The 27,854-nt window shown below is 37.8% G+C and overlaps 2 protein-coding genes across 4 annotated transcripts; one reads left to right on the top strand and one right to left on the bottom strand.

Annotated features, from left to right (window-relative positions):
- Positions 1-3,658: 3,658 nt before the first annotated feature.
- Positions 3,659-15,365, bottom strand: ranbp3b (RAN binding protein 3b). Of its 2 annotated transcripts, XM_067475016.1 has the most exons (17): positions 15,272-15,365; positions 13,243-13,298; positions 12,885-12,921; positions 12,722-12,799; positions 12,546-12,617; positions 10,744-10,809; positions 10,466-10,558; positions 10,189-10,298; positions 9,719-9,838; positions 9,270-9,373; positions 9,092-9,167; positions 8,887-8,983; positions 7,876-8,000; positions 7,656-7,776; positions 6,181-6,323; positions 5,081-5,282; positions 3,659-4,599 (listed from the first exon to the last, which is right to left on the bottom strand). In XM_067475016.1, exons 1-17 carry the CDS (start codon positions 15,291-15,293, stop codon positions 4,556-4,558), a joined length of 1,566 nt encoding a protein of 521 aa, XP_067331117.1. In that variant the 5' UTR covers positions 15,294-15,365; the 3' UTR covers positions 3,659-4,555. The 2 variants fall into 2 exon arrangements, with proteins under 2 accessions (XP_067331117.1, XP_067331118.1); XM_067475017.1 differs by lacking the exon at positions 10,466-10,558.
- A 9,027-nt stretch (positions 15,366-24,392) lies between these two features.
- On the top strand, positions 24,393-26,837 carry ccl25a (chemokine (C-C motif) ligand 25a). Of its 2 annotated transcripts, XM_067475519.1 has the most exons (6): positions 24,439-24,540; positions 25,110-25,184; positions 25,309-25,387; positions 25,701-25,818; positions 25,910-26,027; positions 26,192-26,837. In XM_067475519.1, exons 1-6 carry the CDS (start codon positions 24,439-24,441, stop codon positions 26,210-26,212), a joined length of 513 nt encoding a protein of 170 aa, XP_067331620.1. In that variant the 3' UTR covers positions 26,213-26,837. The 2 variants fall into 2 exon arrangements, with proteins under 2 accessions (XP_067331621.1, XP_067331620.1); XM_067475520.1 differs by lacking the exon at positions 25,110-25,184 and having other exon boundaries at positions 24,393-24,540.
- The last annotated feature ends 1,017 nt before the right edge of the window (positions 26,838-27,854 follow it).

Here is a 27,854-nt window from a genome sequence, read left to right as displayed (position 1 = left end):
TTAGACAGATGCACAGTCGCAACTAGGGAAACTAGTGAATCTTTTTACATTCGAAATCTGTTTCCTCCAGATGGTTAGAAGAGTCCCTGAAGATTCTGAAAATACGTATCGTCACGGCACTAGTACCATTAAACGGCCATCTGTGTTTTTCAAACATAGAAAGTGATTTAGCTTCTGAAGAAATGATGGTTATTTCTGTGACCTTTATGCACTGTATTCTGAAATGGGGAGGATTGGACATAAATAAATTAGTATGTGTATGGTTTGACTTTAAAAAAGAACGAACCATGAATTGATGTTGACGTAATATATTAACACGAGGACTACGATTTCAAAGTAACCAGCAAATTGTTCATGTTTCACTTGTTAAAGGGAGTCTGTGAAGGAAAAGCTCCCTCTGTCTGAAGCCACAACCTACGACAAAAGGTTGTAAGTACAAAGTGCCTCAGTTCATGGTTCCCAGTATTTAATTGTTATTTTGATGTATTTTTTTTTCTTATTATGTCATGAAGATTAACAGTAAAGCGCTGTTTATCTTTCGTCTTTTGACAGAAAAGGCGGTGCAGCTTCCACTATCATTATATGACCCGGATCCCTCCGGCATATAGTGAAAGGAATGGCATGAATGAGAAAAACTGTTATGTTACTATGCAACAGGCCTTTTCTGTACCAGTAAAGAGCAACTTTGAAAATTCTGTGCTTCTAGACGACCCTTGGCTTCATTGGTACTGAGTTTGTTATGTAAGAGGTTTTTGAGAAAAGAATGGACTACAATGGGAGAGGAGTGGAATGTTTTATTTATACTGTACGGGCAACAGCATCCTATGAAGAAAGAAGAAATCCGGTAAACTGTAGCAGAGGTTTTCATTACAAATTGTAGTTATAAGCTGCAGTTCTTCAGAACTCATGTATTTAGAAGCCTTAAAAACAAACAACACAAATTATAGTAAAATTACAGGTTTTTAAAAGGTAATTGAAGAGAATTGGACCTAAATAATAATATATCATTAGGGAGGCTAAGTCGATCAGTTTTGGGTCCAGCATTTTTTCACGTTATTAACAAGGCAGGTTGATGTGCTGTTTTCTGGGCTTGACTTTTACTTTCTAAATAGGTACATTTCTGTGACAGACTTTTTTTTTTTAATATTACTCAAAAGTATTTACATAACTTCATTGTAAATGGCAGAAATTTGGAACCACCAGGGCTCTTCCTAGAGCCCTGAATCATAAGTGTGATGTCTGGAGGAAACCAGGCACTTGTCACCACCTGGCCAATACCATCCCTGCAGTAAAGCATGGTGGCAGCATCATGCTGGGAGACTAGTCAGGATTAAGGGAAAGATGTACAGCAATGTACAGACACATCCTTGATCAAAGCTGTTCCAGAGCGCTCTGGACCTCAGACTTGGGTGACGTTTTTTTCTTGCAACAGGACAGCGACCCTAAGCACACAGCCATGATAACAAAGTAGTGGCTACTTGACAATACTGCCAACGTCCTTGAGTGGCCCACCCAGAGCCCAGACATGAACCCGATTGAACATCTCAGGAGAAATCTTAAATGGCTGTGAACCGACACTCCCCATCCAACCTGATGGAGCTTGAGAGGTACTGTAGAGAAGAATGGGAGAAACCGCCCCAAAATAGTTGTTCCAAGCTTGTAGCATCATACTCAAAAATACTTGAGGCTCTAATTGGTGCTAAAGGTGCTTCAACAAAGTATTTTTTCAAAATTTGCAAAGATTTAAAACAAACTTCTTTCACGTTGTTATTATATGGGGTATTTTTTGGAAAACTCTAAGGAAAATAATGAATTTAATCCATTTCGAAATAACGCTGTAACATAAGAAATTGTGGAAAAGGTTATGTAAATACTTGTGGGTGCACTGTATATATAAATGTATAAATATGTACAGTATATTCTATTGATAGCAAATTCTGTGAGTGGAAATAAGGCTTGTGCATGTGTGCATAGTTCAATGATGATTAGGATGTAAAAAAAACAAAACCAGGCGTATATTTATCTGTATAAATCTGCTGAAAAGAATGCATATGCATATTCCTGTGTTTAAACAGCCTGCCTCTGCTTTCTGTCTAACCACTATCACACAGGTTGTCATCTGCAGACTTCTAAAGCTGTGTTAAAGTGCCCACTAAGTTCTTGGTCACCTCCTTGAACAAGCCTCTAGCAGACTCTACAACAGGTCCTTGTGGTTTCAGACTTATTCTATTTTACAATTATGGAGGCCACTGGGAATATTAATTTATTTATTTTTTGTCCTTTCACCTTATTCTGAGAGTTCAGGGTCTGCATGTTGATTTGACACAGTTTTTTTTACACCAGAGGCCCTTTCTGATGCTACCCTCCCCAATTTCTACCGGCTTGGGGATGGGTTCAGTGACTGGCTCAGAGACACTAACATATAGCCGGGACCAGGGATCAAACCACTGACTCTGTGGTCTGTGTATGACTGCCTTACCAACTGAGCTACAGCCACCCACTGGGAACATTAATATTATACTCAAACTGGTTGTGTACACTTGCAATGATCCATGCCTCACCACAATATTTTATCATCCCTGTGTAGTTAATATCATGGCTTGGCGTTTGTCTTTTTTATAGTGGAAGATTATATAAACAATTGTGTGCCTATTGTAAACTATGTCCAATCAATTCAGTTTCTTACAGGTGGACTCGAATCGTGTTTGAAACATCTCAAAGATATTTAAACCAAGTAAGAGCTGAACACATTTCAGAATGGTACAGCAAAGGGTTTGGTTAAGAGGTTTAATATATTCATAATAAATTTGCAAAGAAAATCTAAAAACCATTTCAAGGTTATCAATTGAATGTAAATAACTAAATAGACAATTTAATCTACTTGAATCTACAACAGAAATATTAAAGGGATGCTCATTTGCTTTTCTCTGGTGACTCACTAGGTTTTGAATATTTTATGAGGTGACTGTATATTTTATAGGGTCCCAACATCTAAGGTCAGATATTTTCTTTGATGACACCACCGCAGTTATTTTCAGGAGACAGCGTGGAAAAGTACTTTCCCAGTGAGTCACCAGAGAAAGGTAGATGAGGAGCGTTTAGGGGGCTGTGTGGATGTGCAATTGTGCTGGGTTGTTATGATAGATTTATGCATCAAATATTCATGGCCTTGTGTCTGATGCATGTGGTAGCCAAACACGTTTTGGTCTGATTCCTGCTTAGTGCAGTCAGAACCCAGCATGTATCAACCAGTTAGGCAAATCTAAACCATGAATACAAAACACATCAGTGACTTGCAGTAAATGTTTAAGATTGAAAACTATTGTAGTGTTTTGTTTCAATACAGTCGCTGTCTTACTCTAAACATTAGGAGTTCTAGTTTGGATTTTGCACATTAAATAAAAATAAAAATAAAAAAATTCGAAGAGATCAGTCCAAAATGGTTTATTATAAGGGGGCAGTTGGAGGAGATGAGAAAACATGGTGCGCTACTGAATGATATACTCAAATGTACATGACATTCAAAGGGTATTACAGTTATCGCTTATTTTAATTTTCCACACATGAAGTTAAGCCTTCATTCAACATGTTTTCCAAATGTAAATGGATACGTTTTTATATTTGAAAAATAGATGTAACAAACCCATGGGATGTTGGGAAAAAAAAAAAGAAAAAAAAGAAAATGCAGAATGTAGACAGTTAATTTTCTTAACTTAAAAAAAAAAAAAAAAAAACTCATTACAAAAATTCCACAGCATGAATGACTAACATCATTTAGAGAAATGCTTGAGGTGAATCTCTCCGCCCATCGGTCTTTGCATCACTAACTCACATTAGCGCAAACTGCATTGTTTAAGTCTTTTATTCACTATAATATAAGTCAATAGGAAATATAACAAACTGCTATTAATGACAACTTGAGTGGACATGGCTAGCCATAACAAACAGCACATATTTGTTGAGTTGCCTCATGAATATGACAGCCCAAAATAAATTACATTTGACAAAACCTAATGCACAGACTGGCTGGGATGGGTTTGGAGTGGGGGGTTTGACTCAATGTAGAAACATCTGACTGGATGACTAGTAAAATACACTGAATGAAGCTCCTCTGGATGTGTGGCGTCCAGAGGTACGGCTGTAGAGTGAGTAAAAAGGTCCCAAAGTAGAAACTGCAGTCTTAACATGTGCCATACTTTAAAATGTTGAGGAAAACACCCTTACACTCATCAATATGATGAGGAGAAAAGTCCCAAACCAAAGCTTTGAAGTCTTTATTTTTGCTATCGGGGAGAGGAAAAAAAATACTCGAAAACAAAAATAAAACACAAAACAGGGAAGGAAGAAAGACTCCAGATATTACGCTGAATGCAGAGAAGATGAACTGCACAAGTTGGGTGAGACACTCCGGCACAGGGGGTTATTTCCTGGAGCTAGACTTCTATATTCAAAAGTACTGGTCTGGAGGACCCATGTTGGTCAAGGGGTGTCCATGGAGGTGCCTACAGTAAAATGCTTCAACAGCAGCATATTTGCAGGCTGTCAATGACTGACGCTATGTACTTGCTGCTGCCTGGTTCTCTCCTCCCTCTGAATTACCTGAAAAAAATAATACAATAAAATCAATAAAAATCATTAGCAAAACAGATCATGAAAGGAAGGAAGAAGGAACATGAAAATAAATACAAAAAGAAGGTGCTGTTCTTCACTGGGGACTAACATTTGCTCTGCAACTAAGAATGACAAGTGCACAACTGAAAAATATTCTTAATCATGATAGTTATTTATTAGCATGTAGAAGGCTGCAGCTAAATGTAAAAACATTTTAAAACTACAATATCGCTCAATGCTGTGGACTAGTGGTTACTAGCTAAAAGCACATACTAACTGTTCTAGAGTTTGTTTGGGACTGGATCATGACCACATCTAGTAAAGGGTCTCAGTGCATTTGTTTTGTTTTTTCAACCATATGCCATTCCTGTGTCACTTGCCTAGAACACCACTATGGGGGGAAAACAGAATCAGAGTTCCATTCCATGCTTTTGAAATAGCTTTAAAAAAACAACAACAACAAACTGACTTGTGGCAGGAGTAGAGGCTGAAGCAGAAGCAGAGGCATTGTCATCATCATCCTCATCACTGTCATCCTCGTTGGACTGCGGCACCTCTGCCACTGGGATGGTTGTTGCTGGGGCCTCAGGCTCCTGCTCTGCTCTGCTTTTCAGGGCTAAGATACGGTGATGTAACGCTGCAGCCAGCTGACCTATGTCCTTAGAACTACCCTGAAGAAACAAAGACAAGAAGGGATAGAAACTACTCAAGATTCCATTAGGCAGTTCCCATTAAAAGCTTGGCTTAGAAGATAGGGATTATGCTGTTTTAGCTGCAGGATCAAACATTTGTGAAGGAAGTCACAGTAGCTTAATATTAACAGGAATCTATAAGTAAATGAAAGTAGTCCTCAGTTAAAGAGAAACAGAGGTAAGCATTCCAGGAATATGCTGTGTACAGATGAATTTAGTATATATATATAAAATAATTAAAATAACAATTAACACAACATCTAATTATGGATGAAGTGCTGAGTTTGCTCTAACCCAATCTGAATAAAGCCAATGAGCCCACCAAATAAGAAAATAAAGGTATTTAAACTCTGATTTGTTTCTGCAGCTGACACACATGTAGAACACATTTAGGGTATAAAGAAGGCAATACACAGAGTAAAAAATATTCCAATAAAAATCCTGTTGTCCTTGCAGGAGGTAATATAATTTGCAAAGCAGCAGTATCTTAAAAAGCATTTTAAAGAAAATATAAAATCTAACACATTAACTAAAGAGAAAAATCTCACTAATCTGGGCTTACTGTGATTTTAGACAAGCCATTGTCTCACAAGGTGAAGTCATGATGGTCTGATTAGTCTGCAGATTCTACTTATTAGCTTTGTCACTTCTCATAACTGGGTACCTAACATGCAGCTGTCAGCAGATACCAGGCTGATCCTGACAGTGAAAGAAGGTGAATTATGATACAGCTTTGAATTTCTGCCAGGTTAGTTATAAAAATAAATTATACATACAAATAAAGGAATAAGCTGTATTCTATTTTTCGTTCATTTGAATTTAAAACATACTGATTCGCCCACTGCCGTCCTACTAAGATATGTTCAGTGATACATACCGATATTAGGAAGACCTTGACCCCTTGGTCCTCTGTGTCCATGGCAGTGATTCGTACGCTCTTCTCGCTGGCCTTATCTACCTGCATCTGGGGCCAAAGTTTTGTGTTCAGGATCAACCGGAGGCTGCCCTGGGTCCTCATCACTAAAGAGTTTAACGACAAATACAAAGGCAATGAGATTCAGTCTCACACAGCAAGTTGTTTTGGTAATTTTTAAGGCCATGTTTTCTACAGGACTGGAATTTCAGTAAAATTATGAATAAAACAAATAATTGTATCATTAACTACACATGTAGCTGCTTAATGTGTCCTTTCCAAGATCACTGAGCTGATGCTTAATGCTTCAAGATTTTAATGGTGCTTTTACATACAGTATCTCACCATGCATACATCTATCCATTAAGAAATGGATCCACAATGATTCTTTGGTCTGAACTGAATTCTACTGGACATTCAACAGCCACTGGATTCAATAGACCTCTTCAACTGCTCCTTAACACATATATCTAATCAGCCAATCCCTTTGGAGAAAGAACGAATTTAGACATGTAGACATGTTCAAAACGATCTGCAGTAAGTAATTATCTGCTCAGGAAAGACAGGTGAATTAAGTGACTTTAAACTTTGTATGGTTGTTGGTGCCAGACAGGTTGGTCTGACTATTTTAGAAACTACTAACCTACTGGCATTTTCACACACATTTCTAGGGTTTTCAGAATAGTCTGAAAAAAGAGAAGAAAAGAAAAGTGAGCAGCAGTTCTCTTAGCAAAAATGAATTGTTGATCCTAGAGGAGAATGGCCAAACTCATTTTGGGTGGAAAGGCAGTAGTAACTCAAATAACCAATAGTACAAACAAGGTATACAGACGAGTACCTCTGATTGCACAACATGTCAAACCTTGAAGCACATGGGCTATAGCAGCAGAAGACCACACTGAGTACAACTCTTGTCATGTAAAAACAGGAAACTGAAGCTAAATTGTAAGGGCCAACCAAAACTGGACAAAATGACTTTATTGAACTCAAATGACCTCCACATTGACCGGATCACAATCCAATAGAGCACCTTTAGGATGTGGTAAAAGACGAGATTTGCATCACGGGTGCGCAGCTGACAAATCTGCAGCAACTGCATTATGCCATCGGACCAAAATGTCTAGGAAATGTCCAACCACCTGTTAAATCTATAGCACATTTTTTTTAAGTTTTAAAAGGCAAGAGGGAGTCCAACACATTGCTAGCAAGTTGTATCTAACAAAGTTGCTGGTGAGTGTATTTAACAGCATTGTGGAAGTGGGTCACATTGATATCGGCTCCCCTTGTTTTCAATTTCAGATACACCAATAATTCAACCTATAAATAGAGTAAGTATTCAAACTATGCACGGACCAATGATAAATTGCACCTGTACCCATGTAATATCAAGTTTGTGTTCTTTTTGCACCTCCCCAAAACAATCCTGCAGGTGTCCTTACCTAGGCGGGACTGTAGCGTGCCATCATCTGTTGATGCCATATCGTTGAGCCTCAGCAAACCTCGACCTCTCTCTATCCATGACTGAGCTGTCTTCTCAAAAACATACAACTTGCATTGCATCTGAGGGGACATAGTGCAAACAAGAACAAAATTAATTTGTGCCACATTGATGCATCGACTTCATGCCTTAAATAAGCATAAAAAGGGCCTGTCCTCTACCTGTAAAACATTGCTTTCAGATTCCTCTCCAGTTTTGACATCAACTTTCTCTAAGATGCACTTCTTGGCTGTGGCTTTGGTGTATGCTGCGGCAGACTCCTCCAAAGACTCTGACACACTGTTTACTGGTGAGAAAAAAAACATAACGGTTAGAAACTTTCACCTCACTACCTTATTTTTCATGACTGATGTGCAGTTGTGAATATGTCTGCTTTCTATTACTGTTCTTGTTGTGACACAAAAACAATATTCAACTAAATTATGGACCCAGAGTGGCACTATGTCACTTATATTACACTTACTAGCAGAACAAAGCCAGATGAGCTCTGAACATAAATAAATATCTGTGCATACAACATCTATGAAATGCTGAATCTTTTTGCTGTGACTGGACAAAGTGGACAGTCATGGAGACATATAATGAAACCCTAACAATAACTCAAAACCAAGCTATGCAGTTACATTTTATAGTGGCAATCTCTCTAAAGAATTTACTATAAATAAACTGAATAGGTTAGAAAGGACCTAGGACAGTTAAATAGCCTTGTTTTAAATGGAAGTGTATGGGTCTATCCAAAATGTGCTGAGGATGTCACTAATATTGTGTCTATTGACCCACTGCTCAATTAAAAAAAACAAACAATCAAAAAACAAAATAAAAACCCCACCTTCATATTTAAGAAAATTTGATCATTATTTGTATTTTAAATTGCAGATGTAGCATTTATTAAATCTATTTCTCAAATAAGTCTCCTTACAATTTTGATGTGACAATAGTTTACATAACTTGTCCAGTAGATGGAGACATATTTTGATGGATTTTACTGCTCCAATCATAATCCACAATCTACAAATTCATTGAAACATTTCTGTGGAACTTATTATTATTATTTTTACTGTTCCAGGTCTAGATGTGTAATTTGCAATGTAGCCAAGTGGGTTTAATTCTATTAATAATCCAAACATCATCACAAAACATCTTTTCTACAATCACTGAGGTTGTGTTTTTACCCTTCTCTGGAGTGGATTCCTGTGATGAGGGATCTGAAGCAGGGGCAGCTGAAACCTCTTTATTTTCCTCATTTGAAGATTCACCCTTGGGGGGACTCTGAAAGAACAAAAAAGCAATTATTGAAACCTGTTCTATGCAATAAATAAAACCTGTTTTCTGGTGGAACATGGCAGAACATCTATACAACAACCCGTATCAACTCACCAGAACTCGTTCAGACATGTTCTGCCCAAATACAAATTTTGCCCCACTGTCTGTACTGTTTGTGGCATTTTTTGAACTAAAAATTAAAACACAAAAGGACACATTGAGTTGATGGAAGTTAATTATAAATTAAGATGAGCTTCTAAAAATACACAAAAAACCCAATATTTTGTTTTACCTTGGGGTAGAGATGTACTGTAAGAAATAATTAGTGCCCTCTGATTGTGTGTCCGGTGGCACACCATCCTTTGACTTTTTATCTTCTGAACTGTTCTCGTCCAACTAGAGGAACAAAATATTACATTTGGAATTATACATGACCCTATCTTGAAGATCAATAAAAATCCTGAGAAACATGTGTCACGCACTATTTCAAATTATTTCTGTTTCAGGCTCACCATCAACATTAGACAATATTGGACAAAACAGAAAAAACCAAGGTACATCTGGTTATGTAGCTTATAACAGGAAGGCTCACTATTCAGTGTGACATCACACAGAAAGGTGTAGCCTCTTGCCTGTCACGTAACCGTTTAAATTTAATTTTGTTGGTCACACTTCGGGTCTCCATGTTCACAAATTGTTGTAAAACAATTTATTTTATGTTTAGAATGGCAAATAACCCACCTTTGCTCTGTCTTTGATATTCTGACCAAACACAAAAGAAATTGCTACATCTGTCTCTTTCTTCTCTCGTCCACCTCCATCTTTGTTACTACTTTCACCATCTTCCTCATTTTCATGTTTCTAAAATGGGAACCAAAAGAAACAAATGTCAATTTTTTTTTATGTGTATTTTTTAAATAACAACAACAACAACAACAACAACTACTAGTGTGTGGAGGTCAACACTAACATTTTCTACCTTCAATTCAGTGACACACTTAATATTTGCTTTTTCTCAATACCAAACTCAATGTACTTCCTTATTCCAAAGCAGCATTTAAACAACTTAAACTCTTAAGCTCCTCTGTGAAACTGAGATTTAACGGTTCCCACACTTTCTGATAGCTTTAACAAAGCCTGTACTGAACTGACTGGTGTGTTTCAATACTAAGACCATGACTATACTAGGCTGAGATAGAGCCACTCCTCACCAATGATTTGGCCATGGTGGATGAGTGCTCTGTGTTGTTCAGGAAGAGGGACTGGGGCACGGGTGCCACGTCGGATGACTTTTTCACACCGTTGGTTCCACAACTGGAATCTGGAAACGACAGAGACTAAAATATGTAAACAATGTACTGTTTTTCTGCCACTAAGGGAATTAAATGTAAACTGCAAGCAATCAGTGTGCAAAGTTCATAACTTTTCAGACAAATAAGTTTGAAGGATGTTTAAACTAATTAGTAAAGGCGATTACATTTCACTTACTGGAGTCTATATGTGACTTAGAGGGCGGTGCCTGAAGAACAGCAGGGCGGAGGACACTGCGTTGCTGCTCCTTGGGTTTCTGACTTGGGACGCCTACAACAGACCAAAAGGGTCTCTTTTCTCAACTTACTAAACACAACAAGGTTTAGCACCATTTCCATTTTTAAGAAGGGTAATATTAAAAGGGTAAAAGTCTGGGTTTGAGTCTCCCTTTCCATTTCAATAACCTCAGTGTGAGACAATATATTACGTATAGAAGGCAAACGATAAAGACAAACCTGAACTTGGTGCTTGTCCATGTATAAGAGTTGGTGGCTTCAAACGGAATCCCACTGGTTTCTCCTCTGGTAAGATGAAGCACAAAGGGAAGTAGACATTAAAAAAGATCCAACACAAGCAGAAGTTACGACAGAGTTGGGTTCCAGCTCGTGTGCAGTGACATTGCAGACTTTGTATTTTTATTTCTGTGTCTAGTAAACAATGATGTCATAACAAAATGTACTTTTATTTTACCAACAAGCACAATTCATTGTACAAAGAATCAGAACACGGCTATAATGGTAAAAAAAATAATTTAATCAAACAAGGTCAAATTTAACAAAATTACTCTGCATTTTATTTCTGGTATGTTCATCTTTGTTTTCATTCCCATGCAAGTACTTTGTGTAATATGCTTAAAGTGGTTACTAAATAGACACTTTGGTTGGCTGTTGTTGTAAAGCTAGGTAAACTGGTGAAACCACTCATCGCAGTTTCTGACCATTTGAGCTGCTGTTGGTTACCATCAGAGTATAATCAAACCTGAAGCAAAATTGAAAAAACAAGTATATTTCAGCTACAGTGTCCCCACAGCAGTAATAATTTAATCAGTTTCAGTATTTGTTTTTTGTTGTTTGGAAAAGCATCAATAATTTTACACATCAATAGTTTATGTTTGACTTTAATTGTAAATATCAACCTATGCAAATTGTTAAAATACCTAAATGGCAAATGAATCTGAGTAGTTTTGCATGCTCCCTGAGGAAATGCAAATGAACGATATCATGTTGATGACCATCAACCATATTGTTCATTATGAACAATATGCTACAAGCTGTTATCATAATACATTATATAAAGCTTCTCCCAAACAGGGTCTCAAACCACACCAAAAAGACAGCACTACTTTTGAACAAAGACGAAAACTGCTTTTGAAGAAATGAGTTTAGTATCTAACCAAACTTAATTTGTACTTCCAAATTTGAGTCTCACATCCAATGTTTTTTCTTTTCCAACACAGAAAAGAAACAGACACAGAAAGACTCTCTCACAACTTGGAAGTACAAACACAAGACAATACAAGAAGAAACACTGAGCTCACCAGCACAAAACACAAATGTCTTATAATTTCTACACGTTCTGTTGCACTACACAAACCGCAGCCAACTGTCAGCATATGACACCAAGGCATGTTATAATAAGAAATCCTCGACCTTAAAAAGTATCCAGCTCAATATAAACTTTTTCTTCATAGAATAAAACTTGGTTTGCTTTTCTAGCAGATCTCGGGAGTTAAACACTCATAATCCACAATGGAATGTTGTTGATAATGATGTACCTATGATGTACCCACCACTGAGTAATTTTCTCTAAATTCATTTGGAAGCTGATATTTTTTAAATGTTCACATTTACAATATGTACATTCACTTATTGTTTGAAGCTATTCAAACATTAAGTTGTATTATAGAACACTGGCTGTTTGTGGAAGCTGTGATTTAGATTCTGTAACTGCTCATTTTCATCTATGCATAAGTAAGAGATCCACAACAGTTACTCATGCAAGACAACTGGAGCTGGTCAAAGAGAGTAGAGGGAATTTGCAGCCAAGGAATATGCAAAACTTCACTGACATATTATTCAATACTCCAAATGTTGACAACTTAAAAAAATAAATACATCTTCATTCTTTCTGACATGTAAACTTTGTGCTAACAAAATTAATAGCTTAACAATTTAGTCAGTTTATTGGGTTTGTTGCTGTTTCCTTAAATAAAGAGACATTTGACCTTTCAAAACTAGGAGCGGTGTAGATGCCTTACCTGGCTCAGAATCAGAGTTCCCAGTTGGAGACTGGCAGAAACTTGCGGGCATGAATACATTGTTCTTGGGGACTGCAAAGTAGGAGACACTGCACTCAGCATACAAATCAATGTGTACACCACAAACAGAAACCAAGGAAAAGAAAATGTTTTGTTTAGTCACCACGTGCCATTACCAGTGTGTGGGGGTGGGAAGGATGAAGGCCTTTCCCTTTTCACAGGGGGGCAATAGCTTCCCTCGTCTTTATCTGAATCTGAAGAATGACCAAACAATATTAATAATGTTGCACTTCAGATAAATATAACATACAACTTGGCCTGCTGTGGCATTAGAATTACCTTCTCCATCCTCTGCACTTGAGCCCTCTGCGGATCGCTGAAGGAAAACACAGTCTTTCAGTTCTTATTCATCAACATAGACCTACTGGTCGTTGAAATCATTACACAATTATGAACAAAAAAGTAGGTTGCATCTTATCTGATCTGAATGGTTTGCTTTCTACAGCTGCGATAGTGGATAGTGCTAAAGTCAATTTAAGCAATATTTATATGATTTATATTGACATGAGGTACCATCATTCTGACTTTCTAATAAAGCCTTGTTGACGGCTTTACAGTGTGTCTTAATCAAGAATTCAGTCAGTCAAGTATAAAAGTATGGGCGGTTATAAGCATCTTGAATAATAGAGAAACTTACCTTCTGTGCTTTATCTTTTTGGAAAACAAACACAGGAGGTGCTATGGCAGGCTTGTCTGTTAAAAGAAAATGTAGGCTAGTTATCCAAACACTAATTTGAGATGTACAGCAATCCCCTTTATTTGATTTGTCATGTATTACAGTTTGAAACAAAGAGACATGGCCATATTATGCTTATTTTCTGGCTCTGATTGTCCCCTTAAAAGAAGTGAAATGAAGAGTGGATAAAGGTTAGACATGTGCAGCAGTCTTAATCAGCAATATAGCACTTAATGAAATGTCACATCTCACTGCATAGTCACACATAAGACCAGACATGAACGTATGCTGCCGGTGAGTAGAAATTCTAGCAGATTAAAACTCTGAATCACAAACATACAATGCTTTCATATAACACTTCTAGCAGAGCCTATACAGTGAGGTAAAACAAGTCGATCTAAATGTTAGACTTAGCTGGGGAAAACAAAAATAGAATTTTGAAAACAAATTGTCCAAGCTGACTTAAGAAAATACCGAACAATGTCTAACTTTGACAATGTGAGCTAAACTTAACAGTTGCTAATTGGGAAATCCTATTAGGACGAGCAGGTAGAATGAGATCACATTATTATGACCGACACTAAACAATCACAAAACTCCAAATCAGTAGGACCAACTAGAAATTGCATTAATTTAAACAACTCCATATCAAACTTGTCGATCCGCATGGCCAAGCATAAACTATAACAACTTCTGTGTTTTAAAGGGGCATTTTACGCATTTCCCCAAATATATTATTGGTGCTGTAAGGTGGCAAGCGAATGGCAAAGGAAGGTGAAAGGACCACGTAATGTGTCTACACTACACCGGTAACCTGCGCAAGATGTGCAATCCTCTAACGTTACCGTCTGCAGACAATGGTTTTCCACTTTCTGGGCTGGGCCTAACACCGTGAGAAGGTGTAGCATCATTGTCGCGGCATAACGGTAAGTACATGTAGTTACAACACAACAGCAGCGCATAGCCAAGATTGTGCACCGACATGCGGCATCTGTAACACAAAATCCTCACTTATGGGCTGTTTACGGATGAAACGAGTTTCATAGCAAAAAGCATGAGAATATTTTGTGACCTATATTTCATTTCAAGCATGCTATCTCTCTGCGGCTCCCAATGAGTTATCCTGGCACATGAATAGAAGTAATTCAGCATGTCCGGTGATGATCATTGCAAAAATTTAAGAAGCCTGCTATGTTCCCGACTTCTCTTTACGAGCTAGCATTTACGCTCTCTCATCCGCTCCAGCAAGTAGTCGGGGCCACCGGCTGTTCCTTAAAGCCTAACGGAGCTCCGCTTGCTTAGCTCTAGCTAGCTTGCTAATGCGCTACATCGCGCATGAGTCATCTCGTCTGACAAGCAATGGCACAAGTAGTCCCAATGAATCCTCACATAATTATGAGACCAACAAAATAACGAGCAAACTTGCGCAGAATAAATAATTGAAGCAGATTATACCGAATCATTGTCTGACGTTGCTGTCTACGCGCCTAAATGAACATCTAGCCACCATAGACCTAGGAGCTAACGCTAACTACATTAACAAGAGGGCGCTTCATATAGAATAACACATTAACAAACTCACACTGCGTTGTACGTTAGCTTCATCGTTGGCCTAGCAGACGTGGGTCAACAGCCACATCAGATCCTTAGCTTAGCTTAGCTTAGCTAACTCACCACAAATAGCAAAACACACTTGACTAAAAATAGCCGGGTGCTAGCGTTAGAAGGTAAGCCAGCTAATGGCACAAGCAGCGTTCGAGGGCGTTCCGAATCATTCCAGGTATTAGCCGCAACCCGTCCGTTAGCTTTGTTAGCCAGCATGCTAACCTTACAGCCTTGCAAACGCCGCGAAGCTATATTTCTCACGATCTCACTAATAACATGCGTCCAAGGAGATTCGTGTCAGATACCAAATATACATATAATGTGTAAATGCCGTTTGGATCACTACAGCAACAGTATTCTTTTAATCATACTACCACTTACTCACCTTCGTTTGCCAAGTCCGCCATTTTACTTCGACGCTCACACACCCACAACCCACCGCGCAGATAATACAAGTTGAAGCAGAAATGTTTTCAGCGGCTGAGTGCACGGACCCCTGCCCTCTTCCGTCTCCTATAAATCACACAAGTGCTGCAATTTTGGCTTTCACTATTTATATGTTTCTTAATGTTACAATGTCTAGCCAACTTCAAGGAGCAGCTTAAAGTTGACTTGGAATGTAAACCCCACTGAAAAAGTCTCAGGCCTGTATAAGAACCCAAATCTGACCTTGTTAAAAATAAGCTTTGCACAAATAAAATAAAATAAAATAAAATAAAAACATAATAAAACCAGCTCATGGCCATTTTTACTAGATTTAATTTCCTCAACCTCCCCGACTCATGGTTCTATTTGGTTCATCGCTGGCAAAACTTACTCAATTACTGCATTTGTCATTTTATGGTCTCAGTAGTTCTTGTACTCAGGTATGCTTCTTTTATTCGTACTTCACTACATTTCAGAGGAAACCAATACATCAAGTTGACAGGTTTGATTTGCAGTTGGAAAAATCCAAATATACTGTATAACAAAATAAAATAAATGACAGTAGTATTTTTAATTAAAGTATTAAAGAAGTGGTCGAGTTGAGTTAAGTAGTAGTTATGTCAAAGAGAAAAAACACTATTACTTCTGAATGAGATAAGTTTCCGTGTTGTTATGTTAATTTGTGGATACAGGATACAGCTCACTCTATATTTAGACGATTAATTACCAGAAATGTACTCTGTTTTATTACAGCCACAAGTCAGTCAGAGTGGTGCTGGGTTATAGGTTTCTTTGTACTTTTGTACATAAAGTGTGACAGAATGTACTTATACTTCAATTTGAATAAAGAATTTGAAGGGGTACCTCTACTGGTAGTGGGGTACTTCTTTGTTTTGGAACTTGTACTTTTACTTCAGAATTGGATTTGTGTACTTTTGCTACCCCTGTTTATCATACTTACTGACCACAAATGAGCCCCAGCTCCTTGTGGGATGAGAGAAAAACATGGCGGGAGCACTACACACAAACTAGATCTGACACAAAGCACAAGCAAAAGCAACCACATAAAAAGAGTACAACGGTGAATTACATCTAGAAAAGTTCCTGAGTCATATGTGAAGGGAAGGACGGGGAGACAATGTTTACATACTAATTTACAAATTTATTTGCATTTCCATTTTCAGCTGCAACTCTATCCTCAGTAATGTTACTGTAAAGGTAGTGGTGGTATTTAGTACGTAATGTCTGCAAAAATACGCAAAGGTAAACAAACACAATTTACATATCATGCATTCTTCTAATCCTCACATTTACGTTTGGTAGCAAAGTGGCACCGCACAGCAACAGGGCTCATCAGTCAACCACAGTCTTTATCCGTTCACGATGATCATAAAAACAGACATGATGTTCAATATACGCATTAAAAAAATAAAGTCAGCAATCTTAAGAATGATTTGCAGCAATTTTAAGATTGAGAACTATTGTAATTATCCTCAATTAACACAATAGTTTAAAGATAGACTTTGACTGAGTCTGAAACACACATGTTGAGGGCATTTCCTACCTCATAAAATAAAACAAGTCATTGTTCTGAAACCCAGAATTGTTTACACCACTTTGCAGTCTCCTTTTGCCTCCATATTTAACTGATGCATTGGTATCTTTTATGGAGGCCACAATCACTATGTTGGGAATCAAACACGAAATCATCATGAATTGTTCTTTCTCTAGACCAAAGCAAGTATGGAAGCAACTTCCCACCCGTTTTAGTCTTGTCTATACATTATCATCTGACACTTGTCTCACCAATCTGTTTTCATCCAAATGTGTGCACAGCTTTGTGTTGTGCACAGACTTTTACTATAAATGCAATGCACCAACTTCACCGGCCAGCAGAGGGCCACCTAGCGTTTAAAGTCTTTCTTTACACACAACACATATTGTAATTTCCATCAACACTTCAGTAAAAGTATGGCAATTATTTTGATGGATTTCAGTTTGTGTTTTAAGAAAATCATTTGAGCCTTGTATTTTACTTCATCCAAAGGGTTTCTTTTTTTCATTATGATTAAATCAAACACAATGAGATTTATAGAATCATATGAGAATCTAATTTTCATCCTATAATCTAAAATGACAATGACTTCCATACTGGATCGGTCAGGGCCCGGTTTAACAACGACTGCCACGCTGTTGACGTACAGGGTACTGGTGGAAATTGGACTACTGTTGGTCGAAGTCGAAGAAGGAGAGGAGGAAGGTGTGTTCGTAGGCAGAGGGAGAAGTGGAAAGCTAAGAATGTAGGACTGACAGTGAGGATTTGAATGTTGGGACTATGACAGGGAAGGCTAGCGAGTTGATTGACATGATGCAGAGAAGGAAGGTGGATATACTGTGTGTCCAGGTGGAAAGGTAGCAAGGCTAGAAGCTAAGGAGCAGGGTTCAAGTTGTTCTACCATGGGTCGGATAGAAAGAGAAATGGAGTAGGAATTATCCTGAAAGAGGAATTTGTGAGGAATGTTCTAGAGGTGATTTGGTCTTCAGGACAAGAACACAGAAGGACAGATGGTGGTAGACCTTGCAAAGAGGATGGAAATGGCTGTAGTGAACACTTTCTTCCAGAAGAGGCAGGAACATAGGGTGATGTATAAGAGCGGAGGTAGAAACACTCTGGACTACATGTTGTGTCGACATTGTAATCTGAAAGAGACCGGTGACTCTAAAGTATTGGTAGGGGAGAGTATAGCCAGACAACACAGGATGGTGGTGTGTAAAATGACTGTAGTGGTGAGGAAGATGAAGAGGACAAAGGCAGAGAAGAGGACGAAGTGGTGAAAGTTGAAAAAGAATGTTGTGTAGTTTTCAGGGAGGAGATGAGACAGACTCTGGGTGGTCAGGAGGTGCTTCCAGATGACTGGACCACTACAGCTAATGTGATCAGGGAGACAGGTAGGAGGGTAATCTGTGTGTCATTGGGAAAGAGGAAGGTGGACAAGGAGACTTGGTGGTGGAACAAGTACGTTCCGGACTGTATACAGAGAAAGAGGTCAGCTAAGAGGAAGTGGGACACTGAGAGGACTGAAGAGAGTAGACAGGAGTACAGGGAGATGCAGCGTAAGGTGAAGGTAGAGGTGGCAAAGGTCAAACAAAGAGCATATGAGAACTTGTATGCTAGGTTGGACACTAAGGAGGGAGAGGTGGATTTGTACAGTTTGGCAAGGCAGAGAGATAGAGACGGGAAGGATGTGCAGCAGGTTAAAGTGATTAAAGAGTATCAGCAAGAATGAAAGGAAAGGTGTTCAAGACGTTGGTGAGACCAGCAATGTTGTTCGGCTTAGAAACAGTGGCACTGAAGAAAAGACAGGAGGCAGAGCTGGAGGTAGCAGAGCTTAAGATGTTAAGGTTCTCTTTGGGAGAGACGAGGATGGACAGGATCAGGAATGAGGATATCAGAGGGATAGCTCATGTTAGATGTTTTGGAGATAAAGTCAGAGAGGCCAGATTGAGGTGGTTTGGACATGTTCAGAGGAGAAACTGTGAATATATCAGTAGAAGGATGCTGAGGTTGGAGCTGCCAGGCAGGAGGTCTAGAGGAAGACCAAAGAGGAGATTTATGGATGTAGTGAGAGAGGACATAAAGTTAGTTGGTGTGAGTGAAGAGGATGCAGAGGATAGGGGTTAGATGGAGGCTCATGATTCGCTGTGGTGACCCCTGAAAGGGAAGAGACGAAAGGAAAAGAAAAAGAAGAATCTAAAATGCATTTTTCAGGAATGTGTTGTTTCTAAACTGAGACATATTTTTTTTTTGTAATATTGAAACTACTTTACTTGTATTTGCTCAAGACAACCTCTTGTAAAACTTTGGCAATCAGCTATTACCAAAACACTTTTTTTTTTGCAGATAATTAACCTCCTATTAAATTGTTACTTGTTGCATATTGTAAGTAAGACACAAGACATGTTGCCACACAAGAATAACCTTAACATCCAGGTTCAATAGCAGTCCTTATTATTGTTTGCCCTGTTTGTTCCATTATGTCTAAGAAACACTGAATTCACCAAATCAAAGAGTTTTTGTTGCACAATGTCGACCAAAAGAGAGAATACTTTAAAATTTCCCTTGAGGCATAAATGAAACAAGCTGCTGCATGTGTTTATGCCACAGAGGGCCCTCATCTGTCAGAAGAGCTTGGCTTGTACTTTGAGCCAGAACACTTTCGTTTCTTTCCTTATCCATCACAAAATGTACAATGTCCACTGTGAATCAGTGAGTCAACATATTTTTATTGGTTGCAGGTCGGACAACTTAACGCTCACCCAACTGTATCAATGCTCCAGCTAAATGTTGGTATATTTTGTTTGTTATTTGTCTGTTATCATCCAATATAGCAGATTTCCAAAAGTTAAAAAAGTAGGCCTCATTTTCAAGTCCATTATTGACAGGAAAAAGGGACACCCTGTCCTCCTGGTGTGTTTTTAATGTGCTCTTTTGATGTAATATAAGACCACCTCAGACAAATTCTGTTACATAACACAACTTCTTATTTCCCACTGATTGTAACTGATACCTGAGGATAAAACCCCGGGGGAATTCACTAACAGGGGTAATTATGTTGTAAACATTCTTTCACAAAACCCCAAAACCATCTTATATGTTGAGTGGAAAAATATTTGATCTTATCTTCCGAGCAGTGTCATCACAGCTTTTGGATAGTGCTAAATATAGCTGTGGGATGAATAAATTAGAACAAGATGAAAATGCCAACTTGAAAATGACACTAACAGAACAGTGTGTACATTTTCAGGGTTACTTTCTGAAAGAAGGCACACCACATCAAATGAAACAAGAAATGAAAATAGAACATGTTTTTTTACCTCCCTGAATCAATAAAGAAAAACACAGTAATTGATCATTGATTACTCAGGGTCTAATGTCCAAACCTATTCTTTTTATCCCACCCATGGCATTATATTTTCCAGTAGTCCAGTGACTTCATATCCATCCAGGTCCCATCAATGCAATATCTTGAGGATTCAAGGAAGAAATGTCACTTATTTCTTGCATAAACTAAACTGTATAAAGCTTGACTAGCTGGTGAAGGTGTACAACCATGGAACAGTAATTATAGTTGTGTAGATATTTTACCTCTGCTAATTATGGGATTGCATTTCTGCTGGTGGTATCTGAAAAGTACAAGTTATCCTTTGACCTGAATGACCATGTCACGTTTTTCGCACCTTAAACAACAAGCATATCCTCTGGTCCCTTTGACATTAAAACTACAATATGCAACACAAAATGTATCCACTTTGCTCTGCCTAGCCCTCCATCTCCATGCTCTGCCATGCTCTTGTACCACATACTCTGCCACCCTCTGCCCAGCTCTTTAAGAATTAGTCATTATCAAGTTACAATAAACAAAAAGCTGCAAAACTTACTAATCAAGAAAACATTGTTCAAATCTTCTGACTGGCTAGAAGGGTGAGCTTCACACTCAAATCTCAAAGATAGATTTATAGTCACTGTGGAAAAAGGAAACACAGTGCGCTGCGGCAATTACATCAGCCTAGGCAGTGCGATCGCCCCGTGCAGGCCTGGTGCACACCTCCTTCATGGTAAGTGGGTTATTAGTTGGACGGAACCCCAATCCAAGAATTACATTTTATGACTTCTTCCAATGTGCACCGAAAATAGGATAACTAACTTGTTTCTAAAGACTACAAACAAAATTAAAGCAAATCGAACTCAGCACATGTTGTACAGAGTTTACATACCAAAACTGTAAAGTTTGGACAAAGAACCGTAATGTTTGCTTTCTTCTTCTACAGCAGCCTACTCTGTGCTGCTGTAGACATCTTCCAGAGGGGCTCGCACGAGTATGAACACATTCAATGTTGTGGACCCCCAGGGGAACTTGCAAATAATCCTCCACAGCAAGCATGTTCAAGCCCTTAGAAGTGAGTTGGACGTCACAGGAGGCACTGATATTGCTTCTCCACAGTAAGATACAAAACAATGCAAAATAGCAATAGTTAACTAAAGTTACATACTTTAGCTTTAACATACAATATTTGCTCTATTATATGCATATACATATCCATATAATAATTTTTTTTATTTAGACAGATGTTTATATTTGGTGTCTTTATACCACACACAGCACACAAACCCCTCTGAAGCAATTAAGAATTCTAAAACAAAAATTTTATGACAACTGTAAAAAACGTTTTTTTTTTCTTTTTCTCTCTCATTTTCCATTTACAGGTACATGCACTTTACAAATGGATGCTGATTTAACATCAGTGTCATTATTTGAACGTGTGAGACAGGGCTGTCCTCATATGTACTACAGCTTGTTTTGCACTGGGTGCCAAAGTAAAGTTTCTCACACCCTGATAAATGACCTTTTGGAGATGTCTTCTTTAGTGTGCATGCAGAATGACAGCAACTGTGAAGGTATAAAACAACATATCAGATTGTCTGAAAGGAATGCTGAAGACAACACAGTGTATCATCCAAGAACCTTTGGCAGTGGACCATCAGCTTCTGACAAATAATCTGTGCCATTAATCCATCAGGATTTTTTTAAAGATATGAAGTCACAACCAGGAATAGAGATAATCACGGCCAACTCCATAGGTTTCTTCTTGTTGAATTTGCAGGTTATTTTGGCAATGAATATTATGATCTCTTTTATGTTTAATTGGGATTGAACCCACACAGCTTGCAGGGAGCGTTCAAAGCAAGACTGGAATTGCACACTCAGGCATTTTATGAATGACAGCCAAACAGAGACACATTTATATGAACTGATTTCGAACTTGGGTGGGAAAAACAGGAAATGTGCAGATTCCTTCTGTTAGACTTAACGCACGGTTGCTTTGATTAGCATTAGTAGTACTGAACTGAGCACCAGATTTCTGTAAGCAAAGGAAAGGAAAAGGGCAGGCCCTTGAAATGCCTCACTGAGCTTTAACAGAGAGGATATAAGGACTGGTAAGAGTATAAACAGTGAGCTGTGCTATCAGGTGTCCACTCAGGCATTCAAGGATCATTAATATCTGTCAATTGAGGGCTAACAAATCTCTGTGAAAAGAACAGAACGTATTTTCAGGCACTAACAGAAAAAGCTTTGGGTGGATATGCGATATGACGATGCTGACAAGTGTGTCTCAACTGTCAGAACCCAATATGACTGAAGGGAGGATACTTCATCTCTTATTCTGCACATCAGAGTCAAGGTCTTTTGAGAATGCTTACAAGCACAAAGGAGGAAGTCATTGTAAACCAGGGGATTTCAACACAATAGCAACATAAAGCGCTCAGCTGTATAAATGTGGTATAATAGTGGTTTATTACATACAATAACATTGCATAACACATTACCATGAAATAGTAACATTTGCCTAAAAATAAAATGCACTTTTTTGAGGAAATGGGAGCCCAAACGGTAATTATCCATCCTAATCGCCTTTGTTTATATGCCTAATCTTAGACATGCACACATGCATGACCTACTGGAATTGTTAGATTTATTATTATTATAGTTATTTTCACTGCATTGTCAAATCCAAGGGCAGAAACTGGGCTATCCATGTTTCAGCTGTCAGATGAGGTCAATTATATTAATCCTGAGATATGGTCTTTATGATATGATAAAACTTGGCATCTGCTGGGGACTTCCACAAGCAAATAAAAGGTAATTGAGCAACAGCAAAACATTCACCTTGATGCAGTATATGATGTGTTCGTCTAAAGAGACTAAATAGTGAAAAAATGTAAAGCACTGTTGTATTGTTTTTAAGAAATATATACATATAAGGTATTCTGCTCTCCCTGCAAAATCCAAGGACATGCGGTGAGGTTAAGTGGTGACTCTAGAAACAGTTAGTTATAACTTAAAACCACTGAAGCTATTAAGGTTCTCTTCTTGTGCAGAATAGGTGTATTTTCTGACTTATATTGTACATATACTTTTGCTCCGTTGGTATAACACAGGAATCACTGTTACCATACCTCTTTAAAAGGGGAACGAGCTATGTTGTGTGTTATTTATGACACACGTGAATCCAATTATATGGTTATACATAAGTAAAATCTAAAAGTCTGTGTACGGTGAATTGTAGATTAACATGCATAATCATTATGTAGTGATTTAAATGACATGGTGAGCAAAATAAATAAACCTAATCATTTAAAAAATTGGAAACTAGTATGATAGCATGCGCGCTTACTTTCAAAGAGAAAACCATAAACGCACAAATATCTGAACTTTGATGTTACTATACTTCTCTTAAACTTTATGGTGTCAAAGATTTCTCCAGATAGGTTTCGAAATTTCAAATATTGTGAAGGTATGTCATCCCATCAAGGAGTTCTTTGAAAGAGCTTTTTTGGATAAAATGTGAGGAATAAATTAGGAGTGAGCGCAGTAAAGTCCTTCATTCAACAGTCATTGTGAAAGATGGGGTATTTCTCAACATGTGCTGTCAGAGTGAGTGGATGATAAACCCTTTAAAAGTTTAACGGGCCAGACTCCAATTACAACAACCTCGGGCAATGTGGGTTTCAGTTCTCTGATAGTAAAAGTTTCCTTTTTCTAAAAATGGAAAGCAAAAAGCAGCCACAACATTAATACCTCATGGTGGTATTATTGTTCTGGTGCACAGGGGTCAGCATGGACACTCTGGCTGGTCTGATGCCGTGATGCACTGTGTACAGTCATCGCCATTAAATGGATCCCATGTGACCCCATCTCACCACAACAATGAAAACGCCAGGTGGGACTAATCTTGTGGCAGAGCCATATGTAATCTGGTACAGCAAAGGTTTGAAAAACCACACAAGAAAGCTCGATCTATCTTAAGAATGTCTTCTTGAATATCTATGAGACAATTATTTGCTATTGCCACTGTAAAAGGTCCAACACTAATATTCTGAATCCCCAGCATTATTTCTAATGATTCATTCACACCTAACTGCGGCACGTGGAAAAAAAAAACATTTGGACTCAGCAATACACAATGTGTTCATATGTCCATCATTTGCAAAAGCATGCATCAATGTGGGCTCAAAGAAAAAGGAAAGTAGAAAGAAAAGGTGCAAAGGTGAATTGTTGTGGAAATATGATCCTTGGCAAAATGCCCCCTGAACGCTATATAAGAGCAACTCGCCTGTACAGGTTGATAGACAGAAGAAGGCTACCAACCAAATCTGGAGCATTAAAGGTGAGTAGCATGTAATCCTCACCTCAAGAGAGATACTGCACTCAGTGTTCCTCAATAATGTGCTGTTTTAAGAAAATGATACATGTATTTTTGGTTATTTGTTCAGTTCATTAGTTCACAGTCAATACAATTTCTAAACTTTGACAATTTGCTCCGGGGCTTTTTGTGTGCTCTTCTTTTCTTTGTTTTTTTTTTTTTTTTATTGCTGACATTTAATCACATTACTGTAATTTAAATGTGGAACATTTAATTGGAAGAGTCATTTTCATTAATGATCAATGCACAATTTTTTGTTAAGAATGAAGTCTATGCTTTAACATAGTCAGACGTTTAAGATAAGAGAAGGGATCGGTGGTAGAAATTTCCTAAAGCAACTAAATACAAAAGAAAGAAAAAAAAATGTTTTAACCCCAGAACCAAAAGAACAATATACAGGAAATTTGAAAACAAATGTTTTGAGCTTGACAGCAAAAGTGACGTCCTGTATATAGGAGATTGTGTCAGAAGTGAGAAAAGATTTAGGCATTAAAAAGACTCATGGCATTGAAATGATTTCATCTGTACAACAGATACAAGAAAAGGGAACAGACAGACCCAAAGAATCCAGCTGGTGTAATATGTTTGCTCAAGGTTCAAGGTTTCAGGTGTGAATAGGAAAGGTGTGGGAGGAGTAGAGGTAAAATAATTACAGAGTGATAAGGTTGATCAAAGGTACACGCCATAATTCTTTGCATTCATCTGTTTTTCTTTTGTGTGTGTTTTATTCAGAGTAAAGTCTGCACCATGCGATTCAACACACTATTCTTCCTGCTGTGCCTGTCTTGTCTCAGTCTTGTGCTGGCACAAGGTAAGACACTGTCAAAGAACAGCCAGTATGTAGCTGTACTATTACAAGAGCAGCATTTAATAAAAGTCTGAGAACGCACAGTAAAGATAAAATGTGTCAGTATTTTATTAGTTTATTACCTATAAGTACCTGTGTGGGAACATATGTCCTTACTACCTACTTACAAGTTAGTTCAGCTCCTTTAAATTAACCCAACTATGTCATTCTTTTCATAGATTAATTCAACGTACTTTGTCTGCATTGCAAATGTTGCATTGTACTGTATGTGTCACTGAATGTCTGACTTTACCATGGGGGATTTCTGATTCTACAGTTTCCTATGATGATTGCTGCCTGAAATATGTAAGAAAAATGAGCCACGGCGCTCGAAAACATGCAGTATCATACAAACACCAGGAGACAGACGGAGGCTGCAACATCCCTGCTGTAATGTAAGAACACATGCACAGACAAGAAGTGCATTTCTCTTTTGTTTTTTTTAGGGTGTCTCTCATTGCAACTGACAGTTAATACCTGTTACAGATTCACCATGAGGAAGGGTCGTAAGTACTGCACAGATCCTAAAGACACATGGGTTATAGAGCTGATGATGAAGATTGATGAAAGGAAACCCCCAAAATCAAAGACATTGACTAATAAGGTGGGTATTTATTAAAGTAAGTTTTAGCACTGCAAAACTCTGCAAGCTCTGAAACTCTGTGTCCAGAACAAACCAAATGACTTCTGTAGTATAATATGATAATAGGTTATAATATTTTAAAAACTACGCAGTGATGTTTAAATGGATGTCTTTGCTCTTCACAGCACTCACACTTGCAAAACTGAAGTTGAGGGTGTCTGCTTGCTTCAATGGTTCCAAGTTATCTTTCTACCTTCTGGCAAAATCTTATCAGGAAGGAGTGGTTTATGGTGGTTATTTAGTGTCTTACGGGAAGGCATTTAAAGAGGCTGGCAATCTTGTACCAATATTTTTGCTTTCACTCTGCACTAAGGTCAAATGCTTGTTTAGAGTTGCAGCAGCACACAGTTGTCTAGGTTTGGACTGCTGATGCAGAGAAGCCAACACAATATACATATAAACAACTTTAGTAGCATGGGTGCAGTGACAACATTAATGACAATTTTTGACATCAGATATTTGATAAGCTGTTTTTATATAAATGGTGATGGAGTGTAAATGATGATAATAATAAAATAATATATGTTTTATATTTTTTGCAATATGTGCATGGATATCATTCAATGATCTTCATTTGTGCATAAGCAAACACAAATTGTTGAATGTAAATGTTGTGTGTCATAGGAAAGAAAAAGCTTGTGTTAGTTTCTATGGTTTAAGTGTCTGTCTTTTCATACATTCTGTTTATAGATTTTGTCACGAGAAATGCATTTTCATATAAGAAACATTACAATAAACCTGTTTATCACATTCTCTTCTGAGATGTTCAAATTGCATGTGTGGTTTTATGAAGTGCTTCCTTATAGAGCGTTTTTAGAGAGATCTTATGCATCAAGACACATACAAATGAAAAAAGGACATTCTTTTCCTTTCTTGGATAAAATGTTGATGATCATATGTTGTGACTCCAGTCAGTTTAATTAAGGTTTTTCTTGTGAGGTTGCATCTGCTCGCACAGCACCTGACCTCTCAAACTTTAACATAGTGATTGCTGACGGATTGTTTGACTTTAATGCTCCCTAAATTACAGCACTAAATGTGTAAGCATTCTCACCTTATCAAACCTTTTACATGAATTCAACACCACGGTTTCTCCAGAGCACTGCAATTAAACACCGGTCTTAACTCATTCTTGATAATCCGATAGGCAGTCATTTAAAGGAAAGTAAGTGTTTAAAGGTACACATTAACCACTTTACACACTGTAAAGTTTTCACTTGCTGTCTGCATATGACTTTATAAATAAGTCACTTTTTCATGCATTGCTATAATTTGACAGTGTTTCAATTAAAGCGCTAAGCTTTTAGCTGCAGTTATACATTTTCATCCTCTGAAATTGTGTATTTTTTTTTTTTTTTCACTTTTGTTGTGTGTTTTCATCAGTCATAGTGACCCTGGATTAAAAAATTACATACATGGGTGAATAGTTCTCAAGATGCACTTTTCATTACTTATTATTTCCCTAATTGTTTTCTCAATTACAATTTACCATCAGTTAAGATTTTCATTGCAATTTATTTGCATAGGATGCACAGGTAATTGGATCTATCACTTAACAAATTAAATCAGTAAAATCCAGAGAACTAAATGCTATAACGCTGTAAGAAATATGAAAATAGCTGAAAAAAAAAAGAGAAATCTAAAAATTCACTGAGAGGGTCTGCGAATGTGCTGATTTACAGCATCTGATCTGACATGGTGTGGGATTTTTCATTTTGTTATTATTCTCTGTTCAGGGGAACTGCTGGGACTTGCAGCTGATAAAATCTCACTTTGAGTCATGCAGTG

Source organism: Channa argus, chromosome 14, assembly GCF_033026475.1.
Source record: "Channa argus isolate prfri chromosome 14, Channa argus male v1.0, whole genome shotgun sequence".
Lineage (NCBI taxonomy): Eukaryota > Metazoa > Chordata > Actinopteri > Anabantiformes > Channidae > Channa > Channa argus.
Note: the sequence above shows the minus strand (reverse complement) of the source record. Positions and strands in the feature narration are given on the sequence as shown.